At 41.3% G+C, this 14904-nt stretch overlaps 1 protein-coding gene across 3 annotated transcripts; it reads left to right on the top strand.

Annotated features, from left to right (window-relative positions):
* Window positions 1-12703, top strand: TM2D3 (TM2 domain containing 3). Of its 3 annotated transcripts, none has more exons than XM_060617840.3 (6): window positions 1-142; window positions 582-674; window positions 2254-2411; window positions 7787-7961; window positions 9900-9975; window positions 12031-12142. In XM_060617840.3, exons 1-6 carry the CDS (start codon window positions 52-54, stop codon window positions 12104-12106), a joined length of 669 nt encoding a protein of 222 aa, XP_060473823.1. In that variant the 5' UTR covers window positions 1-51; the 3' UTR covers window positions 12107-12142. The 3 variants fall into 3 exon arrangements, with proteins under 3 accessions (XP_060473823.1, XP_060473822.1, XP_060473824.1); XM_060617839.3 differs by having other exon boundaries at window positions 3-142; window positions 12135-12703; XM_060617841.3 differs by lacking the exon at window positions 582-674 and having other exon boundaries at window positions 3-142; window positions 12135-12703.
* Window positions 12704-14904: the final 2201 nt, after the last annotated feature.

Here is a 14904-nt window from a genome sequence, read left to right as displayed (position 1 = left end):
CCCTCTGCCCAGTCCCGCCTCGCCGCCCGGAAGTGCGCGCGCACCGGCGAGATGGTGGCGGCGGCCGTCCCGCTGGGGGTCCTGCTCCGCCTCTGCCGCGTGCTGTTGTTCCTCTCCCAGTTCTACATCTTGTCGGGCGGGGGTGAGTTAAAGGCCGGGGTCCACGCGGGGTCCGGCTGAATGGTACCCCGGGAGCGGCGGGAGGTGTCCGCGCTAGGCCCGTGGGCGGAGGGCGAAGGGCGGAGGCTGATCGCTGTAGCTCCGTCTGGCGGGTCCTGGCCGCCCACTCCGCTCCGGGACCCCGGAGGCGCCGAGCTGAGCCAGGGAGCCCTCGAGCAGGAGACCGAGGGCTCGGGTGTTGGCCGGGGAAGCGGACCTGGAGCCCGACACCAACGCTTTGTTCCCTAGTTGCCTATTGATCTAAATAGGTGTCGACCCTATTTGGCGTTTCTTTGTTTAGTTTTCTGGGTCGTCAAGCTGTGAGTTTTTCTGAGCAGTTACGGGCCTGGTGTGGACCTTGCGTCTTAAGCACACAAACCAAGGTTTTCATATCCCAGGATAACATGTTTCTCTAATTGTAGGATCCTTAAATTTAGAGCAGTCGCAGCCGCTGGCTCAGTCAATAAAGGATCCGGGCCCAACACGTACTTTCACAGTAGTTCCCAGGGCAGCAGGTACTAGATATTTTCTATTCTAGTAAATGTGTGTATTTATATCTAGTGGTTTATTTCTTTCTCTTTTTAAGATAAAAATCACTTTCCATTTTTTTGAACTTTTTATTGTATTTTAGGTTATGTGAACTAAAGACAGCTACCCAGATGTATTCTGTTGACTGTCTTGATATTGCAATTCCTTTTGACATTCCAGCCACATCTCTTTTTCCAGTTCCACATTCCTCATTTCTATCTCTCTATTATTTTGCCACCTCGTTCATCAGGATCACCTTCAACCAATGCTTCTTTCCCTTCAGAAAATTTCTTTTTCTTCTTATACCCCGTTCCTGATGTTGGACATTAAAGGTTCCTCCCAAGGCTGTGTGAAATGGAAGGATCAGAGGGACTAAGACTTAGAGTCTCAGTCTGCTTGGTTGAACTACTGGGAGTTTGAGCAAATTATTTACCCTTCAGGATTCACTTTCCTTGTCTTTAGGGTGGTGAGGTTAGCCTGGCCGTCTTAAGTCTTTTTGGCTTTGTGATTTCTAAGTTTCCAATTCCCAGCCCCAAAAATAATCGAATAAAAGAAAAGAAAAATGATATTTGTAGAATTGCCCACATAATTCAGTGACTTTAAGTGGGACCAGTTTTAAATGAGTATTAGTGTGTTTTGCTTAACAGAACCTTTGTCTCTATAGGTCATCCCTTTACAGTTCCATTATTTCAATGAATTGAAACTGGCAGAGGTGTTTTACTGATTCTTATTTGGATGTAAAGATCACAACAAGACAGCAGCATTCTTGAATCTAAAATTATAGAGCACAAAATTTTTTTTTATTCTTTTGGATGTTTTTGAAAGCCTCTCTTCCTCCCCAAGAATACTTGCAATTTGATCCTCTCTTAATGATATATTTTACTCCTAGCAAGGTTGGCTGGGGGAAAAATTGCAACCCAGTGAACCAGTTACTAATATAGAGGGCTATGTTCAACTTTGTAATCTGAAACTTAAATTTCCTTATTACCTGCAAATTATGGCTTATTGAAGTACCAATGTGGAATAACGACAGAGAACATTTTCCAAAGTTGGTACCGTTATTGTACTGATTGATTTGCTTAAAGGGTCAGTGGTGTCATTACCAAATTCGTGAATTCAGATGAAAAGAATATTGGATTAGAAACGGGTTTGGGTTGTGGTTCCAATTTTGTCACTCCCTCTGTGATCTTGAACAAACTTTGCCATTGCTAGACTTTTAATTGTTCATCTTGTTAGAGTAGATTTTTCTGAGGCCCTAACTTACACCTAGCTTTGTGTATACATTATATGTTCATAAGCATCTTTGCTTTGCATGCCCATTTGCAGGGGCAGTAATTGAATCCTTTTTACTTAGCTGTTGAACTGTTGTTGCATCAGGTCACACAGCTTGGTTGGCAGAACCTTGCTTGAACTGCAGGTGTCTCCCGACTCCCAACTCCGTGCATTTTCCATTCCAGCCCAGTAGTTCATTGCTAGCAACCATGTCCCTTAACCTTAGGAAACTGTATTCTCCTGGGATTCTGATCAATATTATATGAAAATGAGCTTCTCTCTTACTTTTCACAGAAAGTACTGATATCCCACCTTATGTGATGAAGTGTCCAAGTAATGGTTTGTGTAGCAGACTTCCTGCAGACTGTGTAGAATGCAGGACAAATTTCTCCTGTGTCTATGGGAAGCCTGTCACTTTTGACTGCACAGTCAAACCTTCCGTTACCTGTGTTGTAAGTACTGCAACTTAATTCTTTTAAATGAACTCATTGTAAACCTCAAGTTATAAGTACCGTGTAGACGTGACTGTAGGGGAAATCCTGAAAGAAGGTGCTCTGCATTCTACAAGTAATATTTTAGGAACAAAGACAACTTGATCAGAAGACTGAATCTTTCATTGCCACGGAAGGTTTGGTTGCCAGGGTTCAGATGGCAATTAAAAAAAATTTTTTTTTTAATATTTATTTATTTTTGACAGAAACCAAACATGAGTGGGGGAGGGGCAGAGAGAGAGAGGGAGACACAGAATCCGAAGCAGGCGCCAGGCTCCAAGCTGTCAGCACAGAGCCCGATGTGGGGCTCAAACTCACGAACGCGAGATCATGACCTGAGCTGAAGTCAGATGCTTAACCGACTGAGCCACCCAGGCGCCCCCAGATGGGAATTTTTTGACAGATTAAATTGGAGTAGTTATCAGACTTCTTAGAGAAAGCCAGAAATAGAAAAGGCCTATTAGAAATGACCCTGTTACAGTCATCACACCTATATCCTGTCTCCTGACATTTTGACAGAGAGAGGAAGGAGCCTAGAAAGGCTCTCCTAGTTAATGTTCCATAGAGTTCTCTAGGGGTACCTGCTTCTGAGCTACCTGACTCCGGCTGCCGTTACAATCATTCCTGGAGACAGCCCCAGACCCGCTGAATGTGAGTAGGTTAGGGAGACTCTGGTGTCTGCAGTTTTAACAACTGGACCAGGTAAATTATTGCACACTCCCTTGTTTGGGGCGACAGTCCTCGCATCTGGGTGAGATGAAGAGTAAAAACGAATAATGAACTAGTGTTTTACTCTCGACCCTGCCGTAACTCGCTGCAGTATTTATTAATCTATTTCTTGTTAAATAAGATGAATGAGCGGATGGGCCCAGAACAGCTTTTTCTAACATGTGTCCATGGAACCCTGCTTTTGGGAACTTGTTGAGAAGGAAGGAACAGATTCCATACTATGTCCTCTTTTGCAGATCTCTTTTGACCTGGTAGTTCTAGCATTTTTGTCACTTGAGCAGGGTTCCTTCCCGCTCCATTGTTTGGAACTTAGTCTGTGGAGGGCTAGATTGGAAAGTTCCTTCCACCCCTAGACTCTTTCTGTAATTTTCCTGATGAAGTCTAGTATCAGAAAGGGAGTGAGGAAGGCTTCACTTCAAAGGGGAAATGAGATTTTATGCTGTTGTTGTCTGAATTTGTTTTTTTATAAACATGTTACCATTTTGTATACTGTATCAGCACACTTGAAAATTGAGTCAGATAGTCTTGATGACTGCCCTTGAATTATTAGTCTTTGTTACTGTGTCTTAAGTGCAGTGTGGCTAAACTTCTTTATTTGAAGGCTTTAAAGATTTTTATCTCCACCAGACACTAATGTAACATTGTGTGACAACTCTAATCAAATATAAAAAGTACAAAAAAATTTCTGTCTCATGGGTCTGACAGATAGTAGCTACTTACTGAAAAATAGAAAGACTCTGATGTAGAAGGGGAACTTGTCTAGAATTAGCCTCCTTTGTTGTTTGCCTCAGCTGCTTTGACTTTCATCTCCGAAAACTGGTTACAGAGTAAGACGTACTTCTCAATTTATTTCTTCTTTAGATGTCCCAAAAACAACGGTTTCATTTAGTAGAAAATGGCAGCAGATAACAAAAAATAACAAAGGTAGAGAAATTATAAAGCTTAGGGAAGTTTCGGAACTCCTTGGTCATGGTGCCTGCTACAGCCCTCACCAGGGCTGGGTGGGATTTTTTTTCTCTCCTTCTCCAGGTGAATTCACATCACCTGCCTCCTCTATTAGCCAATAATAGTGAGTCCTATAAAATTGCAGCTGCCTGGTTGTCAGGTGTAGAATTTGAAGTCTGCCGCCAAGGGAGTTTTTTGGTCTGTTCTGAAAACTAGAGAGCGGTAAAATACACGAATTGACTACCTGGAGACATGAGTGTTAGGACTGCTGTCGCCAGGCTGTCCATGACAAGTCATGTGTTTTTAACTTGTTTGTTAAGATCTGTAGGGTCCCTTCTTGGTAACTGAGTTACTGTTTCAGAAAGAAATAATCCACGACCTTCACCTGCAAATCCTTGTTTTCTCTCACTGGCATGTGCGTGCACTCAGGTGCCTCCTGCACCCTCTTATTTTGAACTTAATGGAAAAAAAAATTAACTCTTCTAGTCCTTCTCCATGCATACTGACTAGGGACTCCCAGGCTAAGGGAATCTCATCTGGATTCTTTTATAGAAATTAATGTAAAAATCCAGCAACTCCTGCCAACCCCTCCTGTTCCAATTGTAATGGCAACCGTCAAGCCAGTTGAGGTCAGCTGGAAATGTGCTTGTCAGAAATGTAGTTTTGTATCACTTGGAGAAGTAATCAGTCTGCCAGTGTATCTGAAGCAGTATAATTCCTTCTGATGGGTTCTGGATTCTTAGTAATGACAGCTGTTTCACAGAGCTTGTAAAGGTAACAGATAACTTTTCCTATAGATCAGCTTTTGAAGGGGTCCGTTCTTTCCTGAGGAGCAGGCGGGTGCAGTCGGTGCTGGGATGCCTGGGTCACTGTGTGGAAAAAAGTGGAATCCCTATTTTGTTAAAAATAAACTTCAGAAAGATCAGGGATTTAAGGTGATGAAAGGAAACCACGAGGTAGCAGAGAAAGCTTGAGATTGTTTTGTTATCATCTCAAAAGGAATAGTTTCCTAAGTATGAAGTAAAATTTAGAAGCCATAAAAGAACAAATTGATACATTTGACTACTAAAAATGACCTAAAAAAGCATAAAGGCAAAAGATCAATGACAAACTAAGTAAAAAAACCATTTCTAACATGGGTGACAAATAACGCATTAAACATTTCCAGGACGCCTGGATGGCTCAAGTTGGTTAAGCTTCTGACTCTTGATTTCAGTTTAGGTCATGATCTCAGTTTCTTGAGTTCGAGCCCTGCATCAGGGCTCAGTGCTGACAGTGTGGAGCCTGCTTGGGATCCTCTCTCCTCTCTCTCTCTCTGCTCCTCCCCTACGTGCTCTCTCTCTCAAAATAAACATAAAAGAAAAAAAAAAAAGATTTCCTAAAAGCAAATGAGAAAGAGATGACAGTCCTATAGAAAAATGGTATTAGGACATAAGTAGATAGTTCATAGGAAAGGAAAGGTAAATGGGCTTTCAACACACGAAAAAAACTATTTAATTTTCCTTGTAATTAAAGCAATAAAAATGCATGTTTTTAAACTTACCAGGTTGGCAAGAAAGTAATAAATGTTAGCAACAGTGTGAGTTCGTGAGGATGCCAGGGACACTCCTATCTTGTTAGTGGGTAGGCAGATGGCCAGCTTCTTATGTAGGCACTTGTCATATGTATGAAACGTACAGATATATAGAACTTGTGACCGCAGTTCCCTATCTAGAAATTTATCTTACAGATACTGTACGTGGTTACAAATAAATATGCCTGAGGATATTCTTAGCTGCATTGTTCACCTAGGTGGAAGATTTAAAACAAGCTAAATGTCCAAGAGAGAACTGTTTATGACTCACTATGAAATGAAATAAATAGCAGCTACTAAAAAGAATGAAGCAGATCTTGAGCTATTTACTGATAGCTACAGAATTAAGTGAAAAGTAAATATCAGTGGAAACTTAAATTTAAAAAATAAAGAAATATATGTGACATAAACATGCTCATGCGTAGAATAGATTCCCTGGAAGGCCAGAGGCTAAGCAGCACTTGCTGCTGGAGAGGACAGTGGCTGCTGATGGCTGGGCTGGACTAGCTTCCTCCTCACTCCTGTCCTGTCTGGGAGTTTGTACCACATACATGTATTGCCTAGTTGTTGGGGTTTTTTTTAATTCTTTTTTTAATCTTTATTTATTTTTGAGAGAGAGAGAGAGAGAGACAAGAGTGCAAGCGGGGGAGGAACAGAGAGAGAGGGAGACACAGAATCTGAAGCAGGCTCCAGGCTCCGAGCTGTCAGCACAGATGCCAATGCGGGGCTCAAACTCACGAACTGTGAGATCATGACCTGAGCTGAAGTCAGACGCCTAACCAACTGAGCCACCCAAGCGCCCCCATGTATTGCCTAGTTTTTAAAAAAACAATTGATAAAGGGGCACCTGGGTGGCTCAGTTAGTTAGGTGTCTGACTTTGGTTCAGGTCATGGTCTCGGGGTTTGAGGATTCAAGCCCCACATCAGTCTCTGTGCTGACAGTCCAGAGACTAGAGCCTGCTTTGGATTCTGTGGGCTCCCTCTCTCTCTGCCCCTCCCCTGCTCACTCTCTGTCAAAAATAGCATTAAAAATAAATAAATAAATATAAATAACAGTTGATAAGCATGTGTTATCACTGTATCACTAGATACATAAAACAATATTGCCTAAGTCAAGTGGTGCCTTACCCAGTTTTGGATGCTATTCACAAAAGCAGTTTTGCGTTGATGAAAAAAATTAATAAATTGATACCTCCAGAGGTGATTGACCATTTAAAAATGATTTTGAAAATTATATATTGCAGTGTAATGTCAAGTGGGGGGAAAAGGATACGAAATGATTTCAGTATAATTGCACTTACATAAATCTATATTACCAGAAGAAATAAGGAAAGATTAAAAGTGGTTCACTCTGGGGAGGTTACAGGTTTTTTCTTGTAAGTTCCAAATGTGCAACACACATAGTGCATGCCTACTCTTACAAGCAGAAAACAAAATAATGATTTTTTTAAAATCAAAGTGAAAAACCCTCTGGTCTTAAAAGCTTAGCACCAACAGTGAACCTTTGTTGAGTGTGGTTCTGAGTTGAGTGCTTACCCAGTAGAGATGTGAGCAGTGGTAACAGCCCTGTGGTACTGGGCCATAGTGGAGATTTGAGACTCGGTAGCCAATCTGTGTTGTACTCCTGGGAGCATCGGACTGGAGTTGGGGAACATGGGTTCTACACATCACTTGCAGCTCAGTGACCTTGAACAGATGTACTCATCCATCCTTCCAGCTCTCTGTGACTCTGGCTTGATAAAATACACCCCCCCCCCTTTTTGTTGTATTACAAAAGTACACATGCTCATTATGAAAAATTATACAAGTGAAAGTGGTAAAATAATCTTACCATCCTGGAATGACTGTTGTTATTTTGATGTAACTTTATGTAGATTTTTTTCCCTTAGGTATATATTTTGGGGTGTATATTTTCATGACTATAGGATCATACCATATACATTTGTTTTGCATACATATTGGTTTGTACCTGTTTTTCTGCACTTTCTACCAGGAGGAGAAGTCTTGTAGAAGCTTTGTGCCTTGTATTTTTATTGGCGTATTAACTGCTATATGATGATTGATTCATTCTACGTCCTTGGGCATTTAGGATCAAGACTTCAAATCCCAAAAGAACTTCGTCATCAACATGACTTGCAGGTTTTGCTGGCAGCTTCCAGAAACCGATTATGAGTGTTCCAACTCCACCAGCTGCATGACAGTGTCCTGTCCTCGGCAACGCTACACTGCCAACTGCACGGTGCGGGACCACATTCACTGCTTGGGTAAGTGGGGTTCAGCGAAGTTCGTGAGCAGAAGACTTTCCTTTAAGCTTGCATGTGGAACTTCAGTTAGCAATTAGAGAATTCAGTTGTCTAATCAGAAACATTTATTAGTTACACCAAGCCTCACTAATAATAAACTCAGTGGTGACAGACGGTAGTTACGCTTGTGGTGAGAACAGCTTAACAGATCGTTGTTGAATTACTGATACAGCATCATATGTCAACTGAAAAATAAAAAAATAAACTCAAGGAACTAAAAAAAACCTAGAAAACTTGTAATTTAATCTTTTAAAATGTAATATTTGAACAAACAAGAAAAAAATGTGTAAGGTATTAAGCCTGATATATAGTAATAGCATTTCACCCAAATTAACAACTAAAGCAGTCTGATGCCACTGAAACTACCTGAGTGCTTTTCCTGTACCCAGTGCCCTACCTTCTCAAGAGGTGACTGCCCTGGCGAATTTTCTTTTCATCATCATCCCACTTCCTTTTCTTTACATTTTGTATAGTTCTGTCACTTGTATATAACAAAATATAGTATGATATATTATTCAATGGTGCAGGTTTTAGACTTTTGTAAAATAATAGTCTGTTTATGATCTTCTTGTACTTTCTTTTTTCCTCTCAGCATCATGTCTCTAAGATTCATCCATGTGTCTTATCTATTTATTTTCTTCTGTATAATATCCACTGTGAAATTGTATCATAGTTTATCCATTCTCCTGTGTATTTGGATTATTTACAGTTTTTTGCTCTCACGGATTGTGGTGCTTTTAAAGTGTTTGTACGTATCCTCTCCTGGTTGCAGGTGTGCACGAGTTTGTGTAGCATATACTCTCTAGCATGTACAATTTTCCAAAATGGTTTCAACATTTACATTCCCACTATTGGTACATAACTGTTCCTTTTTTTTTTTTTAAGTTTATGTATTTATTTTGAGAGAGAGGGCAAAGGAGGGGCAGAAAGAGGGGGAGAGAATCCCAAGCAGAGTCTGCGCTGTCAGCGCAGAGCCCGACGGGCTCAGCTTGAACCCATGAACCTTGAGATCATGACCTGAGCCGAAATCAAGACTCAGATGCTTAACCCACTGAGCCAGCCAGATGCCCTGGTACATAACTATTCTTAATCGACATATTCTCCAGTACTTACTGTTCATAAGTTTTGTCTTTTTCTTAAAAATTTCTGGAAATTCTTTTATATTTTGGATAATAACCTTTTGGTGTTCCTAAAATCCTTTCCCAGATTTTTAGTTTTTCCACTTTTTGTGTGTGTGTGTCTTTTGAATAGAACTTGACTTTACTTGACTTTTTTTTTAGCAGAACTTGAAAATTTTAGTTAGTTGAAGTTATTAGCCTTTCATCGTTAGCCCTTTTTTTCCCTATATTTTCTTTTGAAAGTTGGAAGTTTGGCCTTTCACATATAGGTCTGTAATCCACCTGGAATTGGTGTTGGGATGTGGTGTGAAGTAGATGCAGGTTTACTTTTCTCCCCACGTGGATAGCCAGTTGTCTCCCGAGTGTCCAGGCCAGTCTGCGTGTGCCCTGTCTCCCACAGGAAGAGTGTGTGTGTGTGTGTGTGTGTGTGTGTGTGTGTGTGTGTGTGTTTGTCGGGGAGGGGGGCGGGGACGCTGGGCTCTCTCCTTTTCCCATTGCTTGATTTGTCTGTTTCAGTACCACACTGTCTGACCCTAAACTTCGCTGAAGGCTTGATAGCTGGTAGGGCGTTTCACATACTTCAAACTGTAATCCTTCCTTCTCTGATTAAATATTAAATGTAAGCTTAGAGATGGTAAGGACTTTCTACCATTGACCGTAGCAAACTTTAATTACCATAAAGAGTTGATTTTTAGGTTTCACATTACAAGACCATTAGTCTCTGTGTAAGAGTATTTGTTTACCCATGTTTCTAATGTAGAGTATTTTCCCTTTTTTTAAGGTAACCGTACTTTTCCAAAAATGCTATACTGCAACTGGACTGGAGGTTATAAGTGGTCTACTGCTCTGGCTCTGAGGTAAGCGTGGCTACTGGTAAGTTGAGGGTGCCATTTGGGTTCCATTGGGATCAGTGGAATCTTCCATACATTGAACTCAGCCGAGTTCCTCCTTCACTCAGATTCTTTCACATTTGTTGGCTAGGCCTAGGCAATGAAGCTGCACGGGGTTAGTGAGATGATCAGACCAGTCCCTTTATGGAATTTAATGGCAGGATGTTAGCCTTTCTCCCAGGATGCCTGCATACTTTTTGAGATGACTTACCTAATCATTATTATAGATTATTAGAACCAGTCATGGTTTCCCCATCCTGAATGTATTGTGATTCAGCAAAAATGCTATATACTATTTCGGATGGATAGGTTTATGATTCATAGTGTAAATTTTTAGTAACTTCCTCCTTTATTATAAAAACTGATACCTACCCAGTACTCGGTTTTTAGTAAAACTGGAAAAATTGAAAATGACCAAATAAAACACTAAAAATCACCTGTAATTCCACCATCCAGAGATAAGCACGGACTTACAATTTTAACATTAAAATGTGCTTGAATTTGTTAAACTTTTCAACAGCTTTGGGGGAAAAAAATTGTACCAATTCTTTCCCTCAGTGGGAAGGCAGGTGGGATGCTGGTTAAACAATTCACTAATTAAAAGTCGGGGCACCTACAGTTGAAGGTTTAGCATTAAAGCTTGAGACCCTGTGGCCTGTGTGATGTGGGCTAGGTTTCTGACCCTCATCACTGTTGACTTTCGGGCCACATAATTCTTTGTTGTGGCACCGTCCTGTGCACAGTAGAGTGGCTAGCATCTCTGAACTCCACCTACTAGATGCCAGTAGCACTCCTGGGTCTCTAGATACTGCTAAGTTGCCCCTCAGCAAAGCCCCTTGCTTTGTGAGAACCACTGCTTTAGGGTTTGGGCTGAGGAGAGACCAGATCCTGCCTGGCAGGAAGTCACAGCTGGAAAGTAAAAGTCCAAAATAGAAAATTAGATGCAACAAAAACGAGATTTGTTAACTGGCCAGGGTCTTTGTCAGCAGTGGTTCAAATGAAAACTGACAACTGACTTTTTGTTTAAGTAAATGTTTTATTTTGGAATGACTTCAGACTTCCAGAAAAGTTACAGTGATTGTTCCCTGTCCCCCTCTCAACTGGTTGCCCCAAGATTGTTAACATCTTAAATTACCATGGTACCTTTAACAGCTTGACTTTTAAAATGTAAGAATAGTTTTCTGCTCAGAGCTCAGCATCATTTCTTTCAGAATATTCCCTGAATGGGAGAATGTCCAGGGTTTACCTCAAAGTACTCAAATGTGGGGGGTGGGGGGGGTTGGTGGGGGGGAGTATGGGTGAAATGGGGTTGACCACATGCTGAGAATTGTTGGAGCTGGGTAATGGGTACTGCTCTCTTCTCTTCTTACTCTTACATGGCTTGAAATTTTCCATGATGAAACATTTAAAAGAAGTACAACGAGAAGTTGTCTGAATAGCATTAGATCTTAGAATTTGGAGGAACCTTAAAGTCATTTATTCTCGACACTCATTGCTTGGAGATGAGTGACAGAGCTCAGGCGACTTGATCTGGGACAGTCAGGAGGTGTTGGGCTGCTTCATGACGACACCACCTCCTGACTCTGTCCGTGTACTTCCTGTTGGACTGGCTCCCTGCTTTGTTCTGGATATGCCATTTTCTAGATGAAAAAGCAATGAGACAGATTACTTTTCTTCAGAAGATGAACTTCAGATTCAGTATAGCTAAAAATTTTTTTACTTTTTGGCTTTTTAAAAAATTCTTTTAATGTTTATTATTTTGAGAGAGAGAGTGCATGTGCACCCGCGAGCAGGGAGGGGCAGAGAGAGAGGGAGATACAGAATCCAAAGCAGGCTTCAGGCTCTGAGCTGTCAGCATACAACCCAACGTGGGGCTCGAACTCCTGGACCACGAGATCATGACCTTAGTGAGCTGCTGTCGGATGTTTAACCGACTGAGCCACCCAGGCGCCCCTACTTTTGACATTAAAACAGTCTTCTGGCCCATGGTTATTTGACGTTGTACGTTTGTGTTCTCATCAGGGGTTGTGATCATTTGAGGCCCTTTTACAAGTGTGACTCCATGCCATTTTTGAGCTACCCTGGGGGGTATGGCTGATGGACCCCCTTCCTGTTTGCTGTTGCAGCATCACCCTCGGGGGGTTTGGTGCTGACCGTTTCTACCTGGGTCAGTGGCGGGAAGGCCTTGGCAAGCTCTTCAGCTTCGGCGGCCTGGGGATATGGACGCTGATAGACGTCTTGCTGATTGGCGTTGGCTACGTGGGACCAGCAGATGGCTCCTTGTACATTTAGCTGCGGCTCCGAGCTTCAGAGGAGCAGTGCTTCCCAGTCTCTTTGCCTGTAGGAGTTGATGTGCTGTGAGTAATGTATTTGTATGTTTTTAATGTACAGCATCTGTACTTTGCCTGCCTTGATAAAGGTAAAATAATAAAAAAAAAAAAAACACCGAACCATGTTTATCTGGAATTTGTTTTTATTTGCCTGAAATCTGTTTTTTTCTATGAAAAAATTTAAACTGACTTAAACTAGAACAAATGCAGTGATTGAGAATCTACTGAATTCCTATGACTTTAGTTTCAGATTGTTTAAGTCCATACATCCTTGGATCTTCTTGAAAAGCTTTTTCAGCTGTGATTGCAGAAAGTGGAATGTGTTTTTGTTCTTTAGCTAATAAAGTTGTCTAACCTAAACTTCACCTATAAGTTTTGCAGTGTCTGTCTATGTAGTTTGGTTCTTTATATACAGATGCTTGAAGTAAACCACAGAACTCTTACGTGTAGTTGCTGTGGTTTGAATTTTGTTAGTCACGTATTTGCAAGAGCACCAAAAAATTAAAATAATTACAAGTTACTTTAAGAAGCATGTAGAACTGTTTTCTGTATTAAGATATGATCTTAAGTAATCATAACAACTGTTGTTGAGGTAAAATATTTCTTTTCCAGAGCCTTACTCCATTTCAACAGATATATTCATAATTGGCTGGTTTATTGACACAGTGGAAGTGTTAAAAAGTGTTTTCGAGTCTTTATAAATCTGTTTGTAGACCCTTTAGTGGAAAGAAAAAGTTATTGCAAATGCATTTTATTCAAGGTTTCCTTTGAAACATTAAAAAATTCTTAGCATTTTTTCCTTTCAAACTTGAGTGTCTGAGTATTACTTTTTAAACATTTATGTTAATAGCTAGAAGATAGATAACCAGCCTATCTGATCTAGAAGCTATAAAATATTTTTCAGAATGTCTCCATAAATCTCATGAAAAAAAACCCATTTTCTTCACAAGAATATTAATTATAGTTTACCTATAAAATACAGGGGTATTGAATCACTTTGGTGTGATAACCTGCCAGTTAAGAATGGGCTTCTTTGGAAGCTCAGAATCTTCAGCCAAGGTGGGTTTTTTGTTTTGGGGTTTTTTTTGAAAAGTAGCAGTTCCATCTGTGGTCATTAGGTGGCGCATTTCCATTATGTTTCCAGAAACAGCAGATGTTAACTTCTTCTTTCCTAGGACCACAGAGCTTGGTGCAGTGCTTCCAGATGGAATTAGCGCAGTTTGCATGGACCTTTCTTTTCTGGGGAAACCCACTTTCTTATCTGTCATGGGTATATGAGACTCTTGGTTGAGCCAGTATTTCTTTAGTAGAGGTTCTGTCCCTATAAGGAAACAGCCCCTTTGCTAACTATTAAAAATTCCCCCTGGGGCACCCGGGTGGCCCATTTAAGTGTGGACTCTTGATTTCAGCTCAAGTTATGATCTCACAGTTTATGAGTTCAAGCCCCAAGTTGGGCTGTGCGCTGACACTACAAAGTCTACTTGGGATCCTCTCTCTCCCTCTCTCTCTGCCCCTTCCCCACTCACTCTCTGTCTCTCCCTCCCTCCCTCCCTCGCTCCCTCTCTCCCTCTCTCCCTCCCTCCCTCCCTCTCAAAAAATAGATAAACTTAAAAAAGAAAAGAGGGACTAATATATTAGTCCTATTACAAAAAATTCCCCCTGAGTCTCCTCCAGAGTAGCTCTATGTGGAAGAGACTCTCTGGCATTTCCCTGTTGAGCGACCACATGAGGAGCCAGGGAACTACCAGGAGTGGCTGGCTGTGCACCGTGCTCATGGAGAAAGTAGGCAGCAGCTGCTTTGACAGTTGACCATCTTTATGGCTTTGGGGCCTGAGTTAAATTATGAAGTTCCAGTGTCTGAAAGATGAAAACTGAAAGCTGCAGAATCCACGAAAGGAGACATACAAATGAAATTGTTCTAAAGTCCTAAGAAACCTTGACAAGAGGATACTTCGGGACCTAAAAAATATAAGTAAATCTGGGATGCCTCCTACCCAGGATCTGGTGGAGCCGAGGGCCTCTGAGATATACAACTAGCAGGAAAATGAGATTTCCAAATACAGTTTAAACAAATTTATGAATGATGAACTCATGTGGCCCATAAAAAAAAAAAAAACTAATAAAATTACTTTCAAAGGATACCACAGAGGGTGGGTGTGATCTCTAGAAAATTCCATGGGCCTCTGCTAGCAGCAAAAAGGTCATTTGGATCTGACCTTCAGGCTGTAGTCATGTGTGCTGTGAGCTCTGTCAAGGAGCTATTAAGGAAGCTTTACATGGGTGGAGACCCTGTCCTCATCCTCTATTGAGGGTTCTCTGGAAATCTAGAATTTATCACTGCAGCATGCCATGTCGCTACCTTGTCTTAAGAATCTCTCCCTTGCTTTGTCCGGGCTCTCCCACTCGCCTTAGTAATTCCTCCTGGGCAGGTGCTGTGTTATTTATTTCTATCTCCCCCATTGTCCTGAGCACAGTGTCTTGCACAGTGGTTCATATATTTGCTGAGTTAATGCCATGGGTGTGTTAGAGGTATTGAAACACTTGAGGTGTTACAGAGACTGCAGTT

The sequence above is a fragment of the Panthera onca genome, chromosome B3, assembly GCF_046562875.1.
Source record: "Panthera onca isolate mPanOnc1 chromosome B3, mPanOnc1 haplotype 2, whole genome shotgun sequence".
Taxonomy (NCBI): domain Eukaryota; kingdom Metazoa; phylum Chordata; class Mammalia; order Carnivora; family Felidae; genus Panthera; species Panthera onca.
This window is presented reverse-complemented; position numbering and strand designations above follow the sequence as displayed.